The sequence below is a fragment of the Astatotilapia calliptera genome, chromosome 14 (assembly GCF_900246225.1).
Source record: "Astatotilapia calliptera chromosome 14, fAstCal1.2, whole genome shotgun sequence".
Taxonomy (NCBI): domain Eukaryota; kingdom Metazoa; phylum Chordata; class Actinopteri; order Cichliformes; family Cichlidae; genus Astatotilapia; species Astatotilapia calliptera.
The window spans coordinates 18,736,302-18,750,007 of NC_039315.1; the positions used below are offsets into that span (position 1 = coordinate 18,736,302).

The window sequence follows — 13,706 nt, forward strand, 5'->3', positions numbered from 1 at the left end:
TAGAGAGAGCTTGACAGAAGAAAGGATAAGGCAGCAGCTTTAAGGCTCAGCAGGCCAGTACAGCCAGGAAGCAGAAGTAACTGAGGGCGACCTCCTGCTGAGATGATAGCTGTTGAAGAAAGCACACAGAAATATAGTGTCACAAACATCTGTCATTCCTGAGATGATGCTGGAAAGGGAAGATGCTCTTAAATAGAGCTACATGAGCTCCTAAGGGAAATGCTGGGAGTAGTTGGTCTCATTTGTCACATTTCATCACTGAAGAGGCTAGCCTGGACTTCAAAGACAACAGCAGTCATTGCATCTAGCTTCAAGTCTTTGCTGTAGATTTTAAGTGGGCAGAGCATTTAAAAAGATTAGACATCAGGACTACAAGAGTGATTACTGTCATCATTTACTATCGCGAGGGTGTAAGTGTAAAACACTTGTGCAAGCCTTGCATCATTCCCCCCAGATTCTTGTATACCCCTCCGTGGTAAATGGTCTTCTTAACAAGTACTACTCTATTTTGGCAGGATGTCAATATACACTAATCTTATTCATCCATCTCTGGTCACTGTCCTGCTTCCTCATTCACTCTTTCCACTCCCCGCTTTTCCACTCATAGGGCGTGTGCTGTAGTGTGGGGCAGCTGCAGCGTAGCCGCGCTTTCATTGCTGTCTCTCTCGTGCATGTCAATTCACCCTGCCCGACAGCCAAGCACAATCTCCTTCTGTGCCGCCTCGTAAATCACCGCTTTCTCAGCTTAACGCTTATAATGCTGTGATGTGGTGCACGGGCATGGTGATAATGTTCAAATTCATTCTCTTATTTCCCAGTCAAGTATTTTCTCATCTTTATGTCATTTTCTTGTTTGGCTTCATGCTCTTCAGTTATTTCCTCCTTTGTTGTTGACCAACTGAAGTCACACCTATGTACTACTATGTACTACGATGTCCTAACCTTTGCATCGTATTCACTCTAAAGATGCATGCATGCATGTACTTGTGAAATGTATGCAAGAACCTGAAGCTATTTCTAGATCATAGAACCAGCTAAGGACATTCTTACTGAGAATGTCCTTAGCTGATTTGCTATTTATTTGTTATTTAAACCTGGAAGCCCGTTCTTTTAACTACCATCCATGTTTCGGCAGATTTGAGGAGCAAGAATCTGTTATCTCTATGGTAGCCTGCACTTCGCATTCAAATCTCAAATTTCTTTGTGTTCCATGATGGTATCCCCCCTTTTCACTAACATAGATTGAATAACAGGCTGACAAACAGATGAAATAGGATGAAAAGTAGTCAGAAGTCATACACAAAGGGAAACGATAAGGGTTTCATGTTTTACCAGACTCATCATTTCCATTGTATATTCTGATGTATTTGTTATATACATTTTGCAGTGACATGGGGGGAAGGGTAGGCTTATTTATCAGCCAATTAACAGTTTGTAAGTCACTGAATCCTATTGCCACCTCAACTCCATTTGGAGGAAAAAAAGAACAAAGTCACATTCCATGTGACACTGTATGTTTGGGTGTGTGTGTGTAATATGCTTTGGGTTGTTTTTGAACACTTGACAGTCATCCACGGCACATCACTGCATTTCTTTTTTGCATTGACACAGATGGCTGAGCAAGCAAGAATGCTAAATAGGTTATTATTTTTGGTGGACTCAGGAAACTGCATGTTTGATGTGCATTTGAATATTTACTATTTCTGTTTCAGTGTTTTCGCCAGTATTTTATCCACAAGTAAAACTGTACTTGAATACACTCGTTAGCTGAAAACATTGTTTTCTCACTGTGTATAGCTTGTGACACTAAGTTGACTTCTGCTTATTTGCCGTAAACTACTGTGTGTGACACGTTAAAACTATAGTTAACACTGAGGTTGTGTATTTGGTGGGGTTTTTTTTTTTTTTTTTTTTTACTTTTGAATTTCAAAAACAGATTTTGTTTTCTGGAAATTCCAACCTTGGTAAATAATACACACGGTATAATCTGAATAAAATCCAGCTGTGATGCTAATAAGTTACTAATGTTACTCAGCATTTCTCTCTTGTGGCCTTTGCACGGTCTGGTGAACATCTAACAGCAATTCACTGTTTAACATGTTAAATCTGACAGTCTTCCCTCTTTTCCTGACTTCCACAGGAGGAATCTTACCAAGCTGTCTTTGATCTTCAGCCACATGCTGGCTGAGCTGAAGGCCATCTTCCCCAATGGTCTGTTTCAGGGTGACAACTTCCGCATCACTAAGGCAGATGCTGCAGAGTTTTGGAGACGCGCCTTCGGGGATAAGTAAGCACATTTGTGTGTGTATTATCATAGTGGTTCCTGGAAACTTAAAGAGTCACTTTTAAATTGTAAAAAGGAACTTCAATAGTGCAAATCAGTAAGAAGATATATGGTGATGTGAAAAGAGAATCTGTAGTTCTGTGAAAAACTAAGTGCTCCTTTCCACAGGAGTTGAGAGGATAAATAGCAGCCATTCAAATGAACTAGATTTATTGATTATCAGCAACTTTGATCAGCTCTACAAAAGCAAAGGTTTCAGCTATTTGCTGGTCTGGATGGTTCAGATTTGTGTTAACAAAATGCCACAATCTCATCAGTACATCAGTGGACATCCCAGCAAATTCAGGAGAAAACAAACTCAAACGACTACAGAGCTCAATCTCAGACTCAATAGTCCGGCTGTCAAGCACGGTGATGGAGGGACGATAATTTGGGCTTATTTTGCAGCTACAGGACCCGGATGCCTTGTAGTTACCGAGCTCACCACAAACTCATTTGTGTATCAAAGTATTCTAGAATCATATGTGAGGTTGCGCAGCAGGGTAATGATCACAACAAGCACAGCAGCAAATCAAGGTGTTGTAATGGCCCAGTCAAATTCAAGACATCAGGTTGATTGAAATGCTGTGGTGGGACCTTAAGAGAGCTGTGAATTCATAAATACCCACAAACCTCAGTGTGCTGAGGCGACGGAAAGAAGAGCAGGCCAATTCCTCTGCAGCAATGTGAGAGAAAAAAATAAGATTACTTCCAATTATTGGTGCTAAAGGTGGTTCTACAAGTTGTTCAATCATGGGGTATTTTCCGCTTTTCACAGGATTGCTGAGGAAAAGGGTCTTTTTTTTTTCTTCTTTCCCCTCTCACATGACTCTGTGGAACATCTGAGAGGAGAAGGTTTTGCCTTCTTTCACAGAAATCAGACAATGAATATCTTCCCTGGGACAAATGTTGGTCCAGTGACTAAAGAACACTAATGTCTTTTTGTGGTTTATTCACATGCAACTATGGACACAACTAATGTTCTGTGCGCACATTTTGGTTAATCAGTCACTATATACACAGACAAGTCAGATACCAAGGGGATGTAATCATCCTAGGGAACAATCGTTAGTGTGTATGCGTAATTATTCCCTAAAAGAAAAGGGATTCATAAATATTGCAAAGTTGAGTATATTGAAAATGTTGGTCAAAGGACTGAAATTCAGTTCACATCAGGTTTATATTTATGTCCAGTACAAAGATGACATGAATATAATAGCATTTCCTCTTTATCAGATGTTAATCACTGTAGGTTTTACACACAGGCTATTCATGGCTGCATTTCGAGGTATGTGTTGCGTGTTAGATACAGACATACCAACCATAACCTGTAAAATGCTCTTGTGAAATGCATGTAGCATTTCACAAGTTAAAACCAAAACTCTTATTGCACCTTTACCTTCATTGTGCAAGACAGCATGCTGGTAGCCTACATTTAAGAATCATTATTTATGAGCTTTGAATTCTTGATGCTTTATTACACTTTTTTTGAGGGGATGTCATCATCCAATGTGTGTTTTTGTGTGTTACAGAACCATTGTGCCTTGGAAGGTATTCCGTCAGTCTCTCCATGAGTTTCATCCCATCAGCTCTGGGCTGGAGGCTATGGCCCTAAAGTCCACCATAGATCTAACCTGCAATGACTACATCTCCGTCTTTGAGTTTGACATATTCACCAGGCTATTTCAGGTAGATATCACACAGATGCACACTGCATCTTTCTCTTTGTTTTATAGTGGTCTCCTGAGCTAATGAAAGCAGAAATGTGCAAAGGAAGAGAGAGACAGAGAAGACCAAGATGGAGAGTAATTCCTAGGGGTTTGTTAGCCTTGGTCTAGGAAACGGATTTCATTTAAGCAGAACATAATGAACTTAAACTAATCAGCCGCATCTTTTTTTCCAGCTAACTCTATCAACTTATTAGCAGGATGTCTGTTGACGTATATACACCATCAGACAGCACTGACAATGAAAGTTTCCTCCTTCTCTGCCCAGCCAGTACACAAGGATATGTTCGGGAATTATTTTTCACTCTTTAATAGGCATCTGTTGTTGCATCATGTGGCCTAGATAAGTCCGTTTGTGCTAGAGAGCGACACTGCGATCTTTCTCAAAGAGTCATTAAATGTGCTTCCCTGAGGTATTTTATTACTTCCAGAAAAGTAATAAGTAGCAAGGTTGAAAGTAGAATAGTAGAAGTAGAATTTCTTTGACATGAAATCTTTGAGAGGTTAAGAAATTAAACTTTTATTTTGCTATCCCCTAAATTAACTGTGTGTTTTATAGCTCATATTACTGGTTGTCTACTTGCATCCTGTGTCAGAGGTAAAGGGCTAAATACAACCCACAATTTATATTTCACAATCATGAAGCAGCGCATTTGTTTCTGTGCCATTTTGTCATATACTTCTGGTGTGCAAGTGCTGCAAATTTCTCTAAGTATAGAATGAGGACAGATTTAAAAAAAAAAAAAAAAAAAAAGAGTAAAGGATATTGGGAAGGGGAGCACAAAGGCTGCATTTATCTACCTTCTTCAGGGCTTATCTGTATTTTGTAGTACAAGTTCTTTGCATCAGTATTGCAATTAAAACTGTATCGAATGAGAACCACTGATCTCTCGAGTGAACCACAATTTCTTGTATGCAACAGCTAATGTTTATTCCTCAGTGACATCACCCCTACTTATGTGTATGTTACTGACAGGCTTAATGAAGCCTAAACAGATTACAGACATTTCCTATGGCACTCCCTCTTACAAAAACGTCCTTCTCTAAATGTCCTCAAACGCAGAAGAGGAAGTGAGCCTGTGGCCATTTTAAGCTCTGTCCTTGATATGCAGCAGACTGTTATTTTTATTTATTTATTTTTTTATATTGCTTTAAAAGCCCTCTCAGATATCTCATCTCTCTTCATGCAATATCTTTAGGCTGAATTATGATTTGATTATAAATAGGCACATAAGAAAACATGCATTCTTAGTGCAGTTAGGTGAAAACGGAGTGGTTTAGGATGAGTTGCCCTTCAAATGTCGTTAAGATGTACCTGAAAAGTAATTGTACAGTTGCTGGATATAACCTTACTCATCAGACTTTATTGCACTTATTTAGTGCAGTCTGTTAGGGGGAAAAAAATACTAAAGCCTACAACAGACATGTGATAAAATATATTCCAGAAAAGAGTCCAGAGGAGACAGTTTTGACTTGTCACTTCCTGTGTTAAGTGCTGCTTACTGCAGAGCCAAATGGGCGGCGCTGGACCACGTCCAGCTCCCCCTCTCTGTGATTAAGGTTAGATTGAGGGTGGAGCTGGAGCTGGACTAGGCAACTGGCAGTGTTAGGTTTTCATTTGGGCAACTATTGTGATGCTGAAAGAGGACTGGATGGGTCTCATTAACATGTTTGCATCTCCTCAATTTTGCAGCTCACGTTAAGTGTCATATGTGTTAATTCTGCTTCCTTTCACACATCAGACAGACTAACGATAGCAATTGCAGAACCACCTACTCACCACAGCATGCATTCAGTGAGTGTGCTGTGGAGTAGCATGATTTTTTTTTTTTTTTCCTCCCTGTTCTTCTTCATGTTAAATTTTTACTAGTTATTGTGAGCATTTCTGGATGTGGGTCAAGTCGCCTTTAAAGAAAGAAACATGAGCTCCTATAAACCAGGCTTTTTTCTCTCTCTCTTTTTTTTGAATGTACATTATGGAAAGCAGTCTACTAAAGTCTAGGAGTCTTCATTCTGTGATCCAGGTGGTGCCAAATGAGTTGCTTTGCTTAAAATACCTTTTTGCGCAGATTGATCCCGGTCATTGTACATCACAATGAGGTTTGCCAAACAGTTGTTTAAACCTTGAATATCACCAGTGATGCAATATATTTCACTCTTGCTGTGCTCATTCTGTTACTGCCATGTACATTCACACATCAGATGACTCACTTTCTCTGTGTGTGTGTATAGCCTTGGTCATCCCTGCTGCGGAACTGGAACAGCTTGGCAGTTACTCACCCGGGGTACATGGCCTTCCTCACCTACGATGAGGTCAAAGCTCGGCTTCAAAAGTTCATTCACAAGCCTGGCAGGTGAGATATCATGATACCAGACATCCACACCAGACTTCGTGAAATATTCATCAACACTGAATGTCTAACATGGTTCATAAAGCATTAGCTATATCAGACATAGATAGATAATTGTATAGGAACTTAATCGAGCATCACCATTTCTTTTTACCAGTACCACCTTGTAGTTGCTTGGTAACTTTACAGTCTGTTGTAATCTATAGATTACTTGGACATATTGCACAATTTGGTGAAAAATGCTGGGTGCAAAAGCAGAATATGCAACACGGGGCCAAAACAAAAAGCCTTGTTTTGCTATTCATGCAGCCCTACACAGAACACATATTCACTGCACTGCACTGTGCAGTGCAGTGAATACATAAAGCATAACTGCCCATTTGTAAATGCAGTTCATACCCAAAATGTTTCTACCATTACGGTGACCTTTCATTGCATGTATTTTTACAGTTTAGTTTTCTATCAACATATATTTTAGCACTGAGCAACATGATTCTGTACATTATTAGACACACGTCTCACACATCAAATCATCACTCTGGCAACTGGATAGTTGCACCCAGGTCCTATTTTTGTCCCTGGTAGAGGACAGAGAGGGCACAGTTTTAACCTTAATGCCAGATTCACTCACAATTAATGCAAAAGTTTGTGTGTTCATGTGTCTTAGTTTGTGTGTGAGGAACCCAGGGCAGCATGGCACTGGTACCTTGCATCAATGGCCTGATTGTATGCTGAAAGCTGATGTCACTTTTCAGGCCTGGCCCGTGTAGGGCCACGTTGACATTGGAGCAGTAGTTACTGGTTGATGTGAGTGCAGCGTTTTTGACGCTCTAAATTACTGTGCCCCATTAAGAGAATGATGTTGGTACTATGGCTACAACAGTTCTGTGCTAAACATCGAGGCTGTGACCAACACTTAGTCTTGCCAATTTTTAAGCCTATTTATTCCTTCCTCTTTTCTTTCATTTCTGTATACAAATTGGTCAGCTTGTGCAGTTAACTAGAGAAGTGCATATTGGGGGGAGTGGTCCATCTCTTATCTCTTCAGTTTTGTTCTTGCCTTTCTACTGTCCATCCCACGGCACAAACGGCTATTTTTATCTGATATAACATGCTGTGCATTCACCTCCAGTTCCACAACAGTGTCATTCTTATGAACCAGTATTAGTCCAGTTGCAGTTGATGTTAGTTATTGATCTTTTATTTTGATAAGCAGTGATGGGTTTTGTGTCTCTGTCATTCCTACAATCAGTTCTGTCCCAGTTGTCTTCTTTAGCAACGTCGAATGGTAACTACGGCAATGGTGTAAACGCAGCTGCTTTAATGTTTCTATAATGTGTTATATACACGGAATGTAATGTGTGTGTCTGTGATGTGTATCCCATGATCTAGTATATATTTATGTACATATGTGTTCAGTATTGTAATGAAAATGCAAATTAGAAAAAAGTAGCTGATTTTGCCACATTCTGTTATGCATGTTTATTATGCAGCCTGCATATTTTCATTTGGATTGTGCTTACTTGGAAGGTATTTCTTGTGCACATTTTGCAGACACTGCTGCCCTTTTACTACATTTCATCTCATTGTATTTTATTACTTTTTTCAGAGTTAAATCTGACCATTTAACACCATTCAAGCTCTTCTTATTTAAAATTTTCCTCTCTTCTCAGTTACATCTTCCGACTGAGCTGCACAAGACTGGGCCAGTGGGCTATTGGCTACGTGACTGCAGATGGAAATATACTCCAGACCATTCCCCATAATAAACCCCTCTTCCAGGCTCTCATTGATGGTTTCAGGGAAGGATTGTAAGTCAACTGGCATTTTGTGAGCCTCACTTAAAATCATGTCATTTTCTTGCAGCTTTCCATCCAGAGCTCTGAGCTTCTGTTTTTTTGTCTTTGTCACTGGTTCAGTCTTGATTCCCTTGATTCGATGTAATTTTTACTTGCAGAGCGCCTCTTTTTCTCTCGTTCTCCTGTTCTGTCCTTTCTTCCTACAAAGCTTGCACAGTTTTGTGTGTGAGATTTGCTCTAAGCCAATTCAGACATATCATTTTACATGTTCCCATCATTCCAGTGTTCTAACCACAATAGAGTTGTTGATTTAGCTGACTGGCGTAAAACTCATCTTTTTAAGCCAGCGCTGATTCCTTTGTTTAATAACAGCTATAGTTGGTCTGTTCCACCGTGTAATCAAATGGTGATTTCAAGTGGGAAATCTTGAAAACTTTTCAAAGCTTATAAACCGTATCGCCTCTATCTTCGAAACATTTATCAAATGGTAATTACAGAGTCTGACTCATTTAGAAAACACTCACGTATTGTACATGCACAAACTCGTAGCGAATGAATGGACTGAACAGATGTTTTCATTACTGCAGCCTGTTAGGTATACATGCCACATAATTGCAGTAACTAATAATGATCATTACTTCTAAATTAACATACCTGCCAAAATACCCAGGGATACTTTATATAGATTTACTAATTTGTTGTGTCTCTACATCTGCAGCTATTTATTCCCTGATGGCCGGACTCAAAATCCTGACCTGACAGGACTGTGCGAGCCTTCGCCTCAAGACCATATCAAAGTCACCCAGGTCAGAGCAGCCTTCTTCTAAGACCCTTGAAAACCCTGTGTTTTTTCGTGAGCTTTTTATTTTATTGCAGTGTTAAAATGGTTTGTTACGTTTGGATGACTAAACAAAGGATTTAAACAATTTATACATCTGTTAATAAGATTGGTTAGATGGGATCCAGTACTGATCACACTCTTACAGCAGTGCATCCAGTGGGAGTCCTAAAGAATTTTGAGTATTATCAACATTTTTATTCATAACTTTGTTTTAAATACTGTAGAAGATCTTTTCAGACTCATACATGTTCTCAGAATTTTGTAAGTACAATGAACAGACTCATTTTGCAGCCACTGGACTGAAACTCAAACTACACCCCCACAACTACCTATTGCTCTAGATCCTTCCAGGCTTTTTTTTTTTTTTCTCTTCTCCTTTTTTTTTTTTCTTTCAAAAGGATCTCAGGTGCTGTTGTTCCTGTGTGATGTTACCGTCTTGTCATGTTTTTTTTTCTCCCCGCAGGAACAATACGAGCTGTACTGTGAGATGGGCTCCACTTTCCAGCTTTGTAAGATCTGTGCCGAGAACGACAAGGATGTGAAGATTGAGCCCTGTGGTCATCTCATGTGCACTTCCTGTCTCACTGCCTGGCAGGTACAAGAGTGGGTGTATGCAAGGGGGTTTGTGTGGGTTGTTCATGTGTCATAACTCAAACCTGTTGAGAAGTGAACTGTCTGTTGAAGTGCTCTTTTATTCAGACATGTCAGACACAAAAAGAAAAAACCCTTTTCTCATCTCTGCATGCTCTAACCATCTGCCTTTTGGCCTGTGTTGCAGGAGTCAGAAGGTCAGGGAACAGGATGTCCCTTTTGTCGCTGTGAGATTAAGGGTACGGAGCCGATAGTTGTGGATCCTTTTGACCCAAAGGACAACAGCGGAGGGTCTTCCAAGAGCACATTTGGGGCTGAGGGTGCACCCTCACCCAGCTACGACGACGATGATGATGACAGACTTGAAGACCCTCATCTAATAATGAGCAAACTTGCCTGCACAAAGGTAAGACGGTGACAGGAGTCGGACTTGACTAAAAAAAAAAGTTACTTCACTCAAAGTTTCCAGTCGTGGCACTGGGTGAGCTATTCTGGTCTTTTTCTATTCATAAAACGTTGAGGCACTTAACACCCAGAGTGCACCTCACAGGTTCCTGCTGTCCTCTTATCTCCTGCTTTTCTGAGAGACCCTGTGCAGATGAAACGCTCCCTGCCCTGGCCTTTTCACTTCTTGTGAGCTTCAAGCTCACATCTCCTATCTAAAGTCTTTCATCTCCATCTTTCATGGCACCAAGGTAGCAGCTTTTTGTGCCTCTTTGTATTTGATATGTGGGGAATTCTCCTGTCTTACATCTTTTATGTACCTCTGAGAAACTCTGTGTGCATTAATCTGTTTATAGAGCAGGCGAATACCTGAGATCATACACACTTTGATGTGGTCCCGGGAATTTCTTTGGCTTTGATTGCTGGCCTGACCTCTTTGACCATTTACTCTATATTTACTCATTTCTTGTGCGTACTTCTTTGTTTCATCTGTGTTGAAACAAGATACGTTTGAGGAACTGCAGAAAAAATAAAGCTCTAATATTGAACAGTGCTGTAAAGTAACCTTATAAGGTTATGAGAGTTTTCAGTTGGCCTGATGTTATTGCAGAGATATGAGAGGAGATTTGTGATATTTGCAAAATGAGAAGTGGCATTTGGACTCCGTCTGATTGTGTTTGAATAATGCTGATCAGATGAAATCTGTGTTTGGCTCTTTTGTGCGTCATCCAGGTGGAGCGTCCCCCATCACCTATGTCTGGGACTCCTCAGTCCTCTCTTCCCCCAGTGCCTCCCAGACTAGACCTATTACCGCACAGACCTCCCAACCCCCCTGGTGCCTCCAGCCCTGGAGTCAGCAGTAAGGTAACTAAATGTACACAAGAAGGGATTGTAAAAACTTACAAGTCTAATATTGATGTCCAGTCTATGTACAGTAGAGTGTGTCATGCCTTAGTGGGTGCCTAATCCTAATCTACTCAACATTTGTGGTGGGTTCAGAGTCAGAGCAGGTAAGAAGGGGGAGGGGGAAAAGCCTAAGATTGAAAAATAGACTAGCTATGCGCTCGGAAGAACCTACGCGTAATGCTCCTTCATACAGGTAAGGAATTTAAAAATGGCGGTCACAATCATCAGGGCATTTTATGTTCAGATTTCCTTCTCTGGGAAACTGCCATATTTCCACATTTTTATTATCTTTTAAATGTAGATAAAATGAAACTGCAGATGAAAAGCTTGTTTATTCTGCACATGATAAACAGCATCTTTGCTTGGTGTCGTTCATCTAAGTTGCGTGTATTGTTGGAAATGATGACTAATGCATAAACAGTGTCTTTCTTGCTAAATGGATTACTTCCAGCACTGAAGATAACAGCACAGAGCTTTCTTTGGTTTCACATTAATATCGCATGTAGTCTAATTGAGATCCCTCCTCCTTGGTTTTTCCCTCCAGGCACCATCTCATCACAAAGACAAGCCTCTTCCCCTTCCCCCAGCACTGCGTGATCTCCCCCCTCCCCCTCCTCCAGACCGTCCCCACACAGCCGGGGCAGCCCCTGATGGACGGCTTCAGAGGCGGCCCTTGCCCAGCACACCCGGGGAGCCCCCTCGCGATAAACTCCCTCCTACACCCCCAAACCGACCCCTGTCTGACTGGACCTCCAGGCCGGTTCCCAAGGCTCCCACCTCCTCTTCGTCATCCTCTTCGGTATCCTCTTCGTCCACCCAGTTCCCCTGTCTGGGCGGGGACCTCCGAGCAGGTGTCAGGGAACTCTCCAACAGGCACTCCCTCCCCTTGGCACTGCCCTCCGCCATGGACGCTCGCTCAGACTCCCAGAACAACAGCTCCCTCAGTCTGGACCACCAGCTGGTCAGAGCAACCACAAAACACAGCACATTCAACTGCCCTTTGATTCATTTGCTGGCACACATATCACTAAAGTTATTACTAACTTTCTAAACAAAACTGAAATTATTGAGAATACTGTTTATATGGATTCCAGTAAATTGTTATCTGTCACAAAAACAGTGACAATGACATTAAGGTTGGCTTTTTACTTTTTGGACAAGCAGGCCTAGTCTTTTTGAGAGTTTAAAGTCTTTGGTTCCACTGTATTCTGATACATAGTCTTCTACTTTACTACTGGCATGTCTGTGCAGGTCTAAATCCTAAGAGCTGCCTTTAATGTGTTTAATTTATTTATGATTCTTAGTTTTAACTACAAAAATATTTGTCTTTAGTGTTTCTAAGATGCCATCTTTTGTTTCCTTTTCAGAATTTTTCCACGGGAGTTGGTCAAGATTACGACAACCCCAGAGTCAAACCTTCTGTCTCAGCCAACGCCATTTATGCACTGGCAAACAGGTACGTTTCAGTGCTGCTGAAAGCATCTCAGTGGAGTGGATCTTGTCTTTCCTGAATCACTGACATGCTCTTTGCTTACTTGCAATCCACAAAGCTGTACAAATTACCTTGTTTGAAGTTGATTTATACTCAGTACCTTTTTTAAGGATCATTTTACATAATATAAATGGTGCTTAATAAATAATATTCTTGGATCTGACTGCAGAGCGTCCCCAGCTACAGCCAGGCCAGCAGGAGGAGATGAAGGACATGACAGTGATGATGAGTACATGATCCCCTCTTCTCGGCCCGTTCTGCCCCCCATCCCGACTCCACTCATGGGGGAGACCCCACCAATCCCAAGACCCCCACAGCCCGTGTCAGCAGTCCCGACACAGACCCAGGCCTCTGCACTGAACACACGGTACTCAGGCCTTTCTATTACTCTCTCGCAGCACATAAGAAAAATAAACTGTCACTATTGATTTATTTTTGCTTTTGGCCTTGCAGGCTGATTCTGGACGATGTACCTCATTCACTCCAAATGTATGAAGCCATGTTCAACGCCCAGCCCAGGTCACAACAAGCGAGAGATTCAGGTATTTGTGACCCACTAATCTCAGCTGGGCTTTGTGGGGCGGGGCCATGTGCAGTGTTCAGGGCAATTCTCTTTCACGTAATACTTTGAATATGCAAAAATCTTACGTTTTAATCAGACAAGCCTCATCTGGATTTTCTGAAGTTTTATTTATTTGCTAAAACAACCACTGCACATCCTGGGAATAAACACCTCTGTATTGACATAAATGTGACTTATACTTCTGACTGCACTTGTGAGTTATCTGAAACTGTTTTAGACAATGTTAACCTGTTTAATTTCATCTGGTTAAGGTCTCAAGCATGTATTAAACTTTTAATCTCTCTGTTTGATGTCATATTCTGATTTCCTTTCAGACTATTCAGATTTGCCCCCTCAACCAGTGAGTAACGGTCCCAGAGACCATGAGGCTGACGACGGGGAAGAGGAGGAGAACGGCTACGACTTCCCAAAACCCCGACTGCCTTTGCCTCCCGCCCGACGGACCCTTTCAGAAATGGGGGGGTCTTTGTCTTCATCTTCTTCATCCTCCTCATTATGCGCTGCAGCAGCTTTCAATCGTCTTTCTCTAGATGCGGATGCTGGAGCGACAGCGCGTAAGTTTAACAGTTTATTGATTTAAAAAAGTGTTTTTTTTGTTTTGTTTTTTTTCTCTTTACTATGATTTCGGTTCTTTATCAATAAACATACC

General features: G+C 41.2%; 1 protein-coding gene across 1 annotated transcript in view; it reads left to right on the forward strand.

Moving 5' to 3' along the window:
- The window catches only part of cbl (Cbl proto-oncogene, E3 ubiquitin protein ligase), a 32,189-nt gene that overhangs the window by 16,223 nt on the left and 2,260 nt on the right, over nucleotides 1–13,706 (forward strand). Inside the window, exons 3-15 of the mRNA XM_026191647.1 lie at nucleotides 2,141–2,287; nucleotides 3,856–4,012; nucleotides 6,283–6,404; nucleotides 8,075–8,212; nucleotides 8,919–9,006; nucleotides 9,505–9,636; nucleotides 9,820–10,038; nucleotides 10,809–10,940; nucleotides 11,527–11,943; nucleotides 12,350–12,438; nucleotides 12,644–12,841; nucleotides 12,928–13,016; nucleotides 13,372–13,611. Coding sequence (XP_026047432.1) covers nucleotides 2,141–2,287; nucleotides 3,856–4,012; nucleotides 6,283–6,404; nucleotides 8,075–8,212; nucleotides 8,919–9,006; nucleotides 9,505–9,636; nucleotides 9,820–10,038; nucleotides 10,809–10,940; nucleotides 11,527–11,943; nucleotides 12,350–12,438; nucleotides 12,644–12,841; nucleotides 12,928–13,016; nucleotides 13,372–13,611 — 2,168 coding nt within the window. The remainder of the gene's footprint in view (nucleotides 1–2,140; nucleotides 2,288–3,855; nucleotides 4,013–6,282; nucleotides 6,405–8,074; nucleotides 8,213–8,918; nucleotides 9,007–9,504; nucleotides 9,637–9,819; nucleotides 10,039–10,808; nucleotides 10,941–11,526; nucleotides 11,944–12,349; nucleotides 12,439–12,643; nucleotides 12,842–12,927; nucleotides 13,017–13,371; nucleotides 13,612–13,706) is intronic.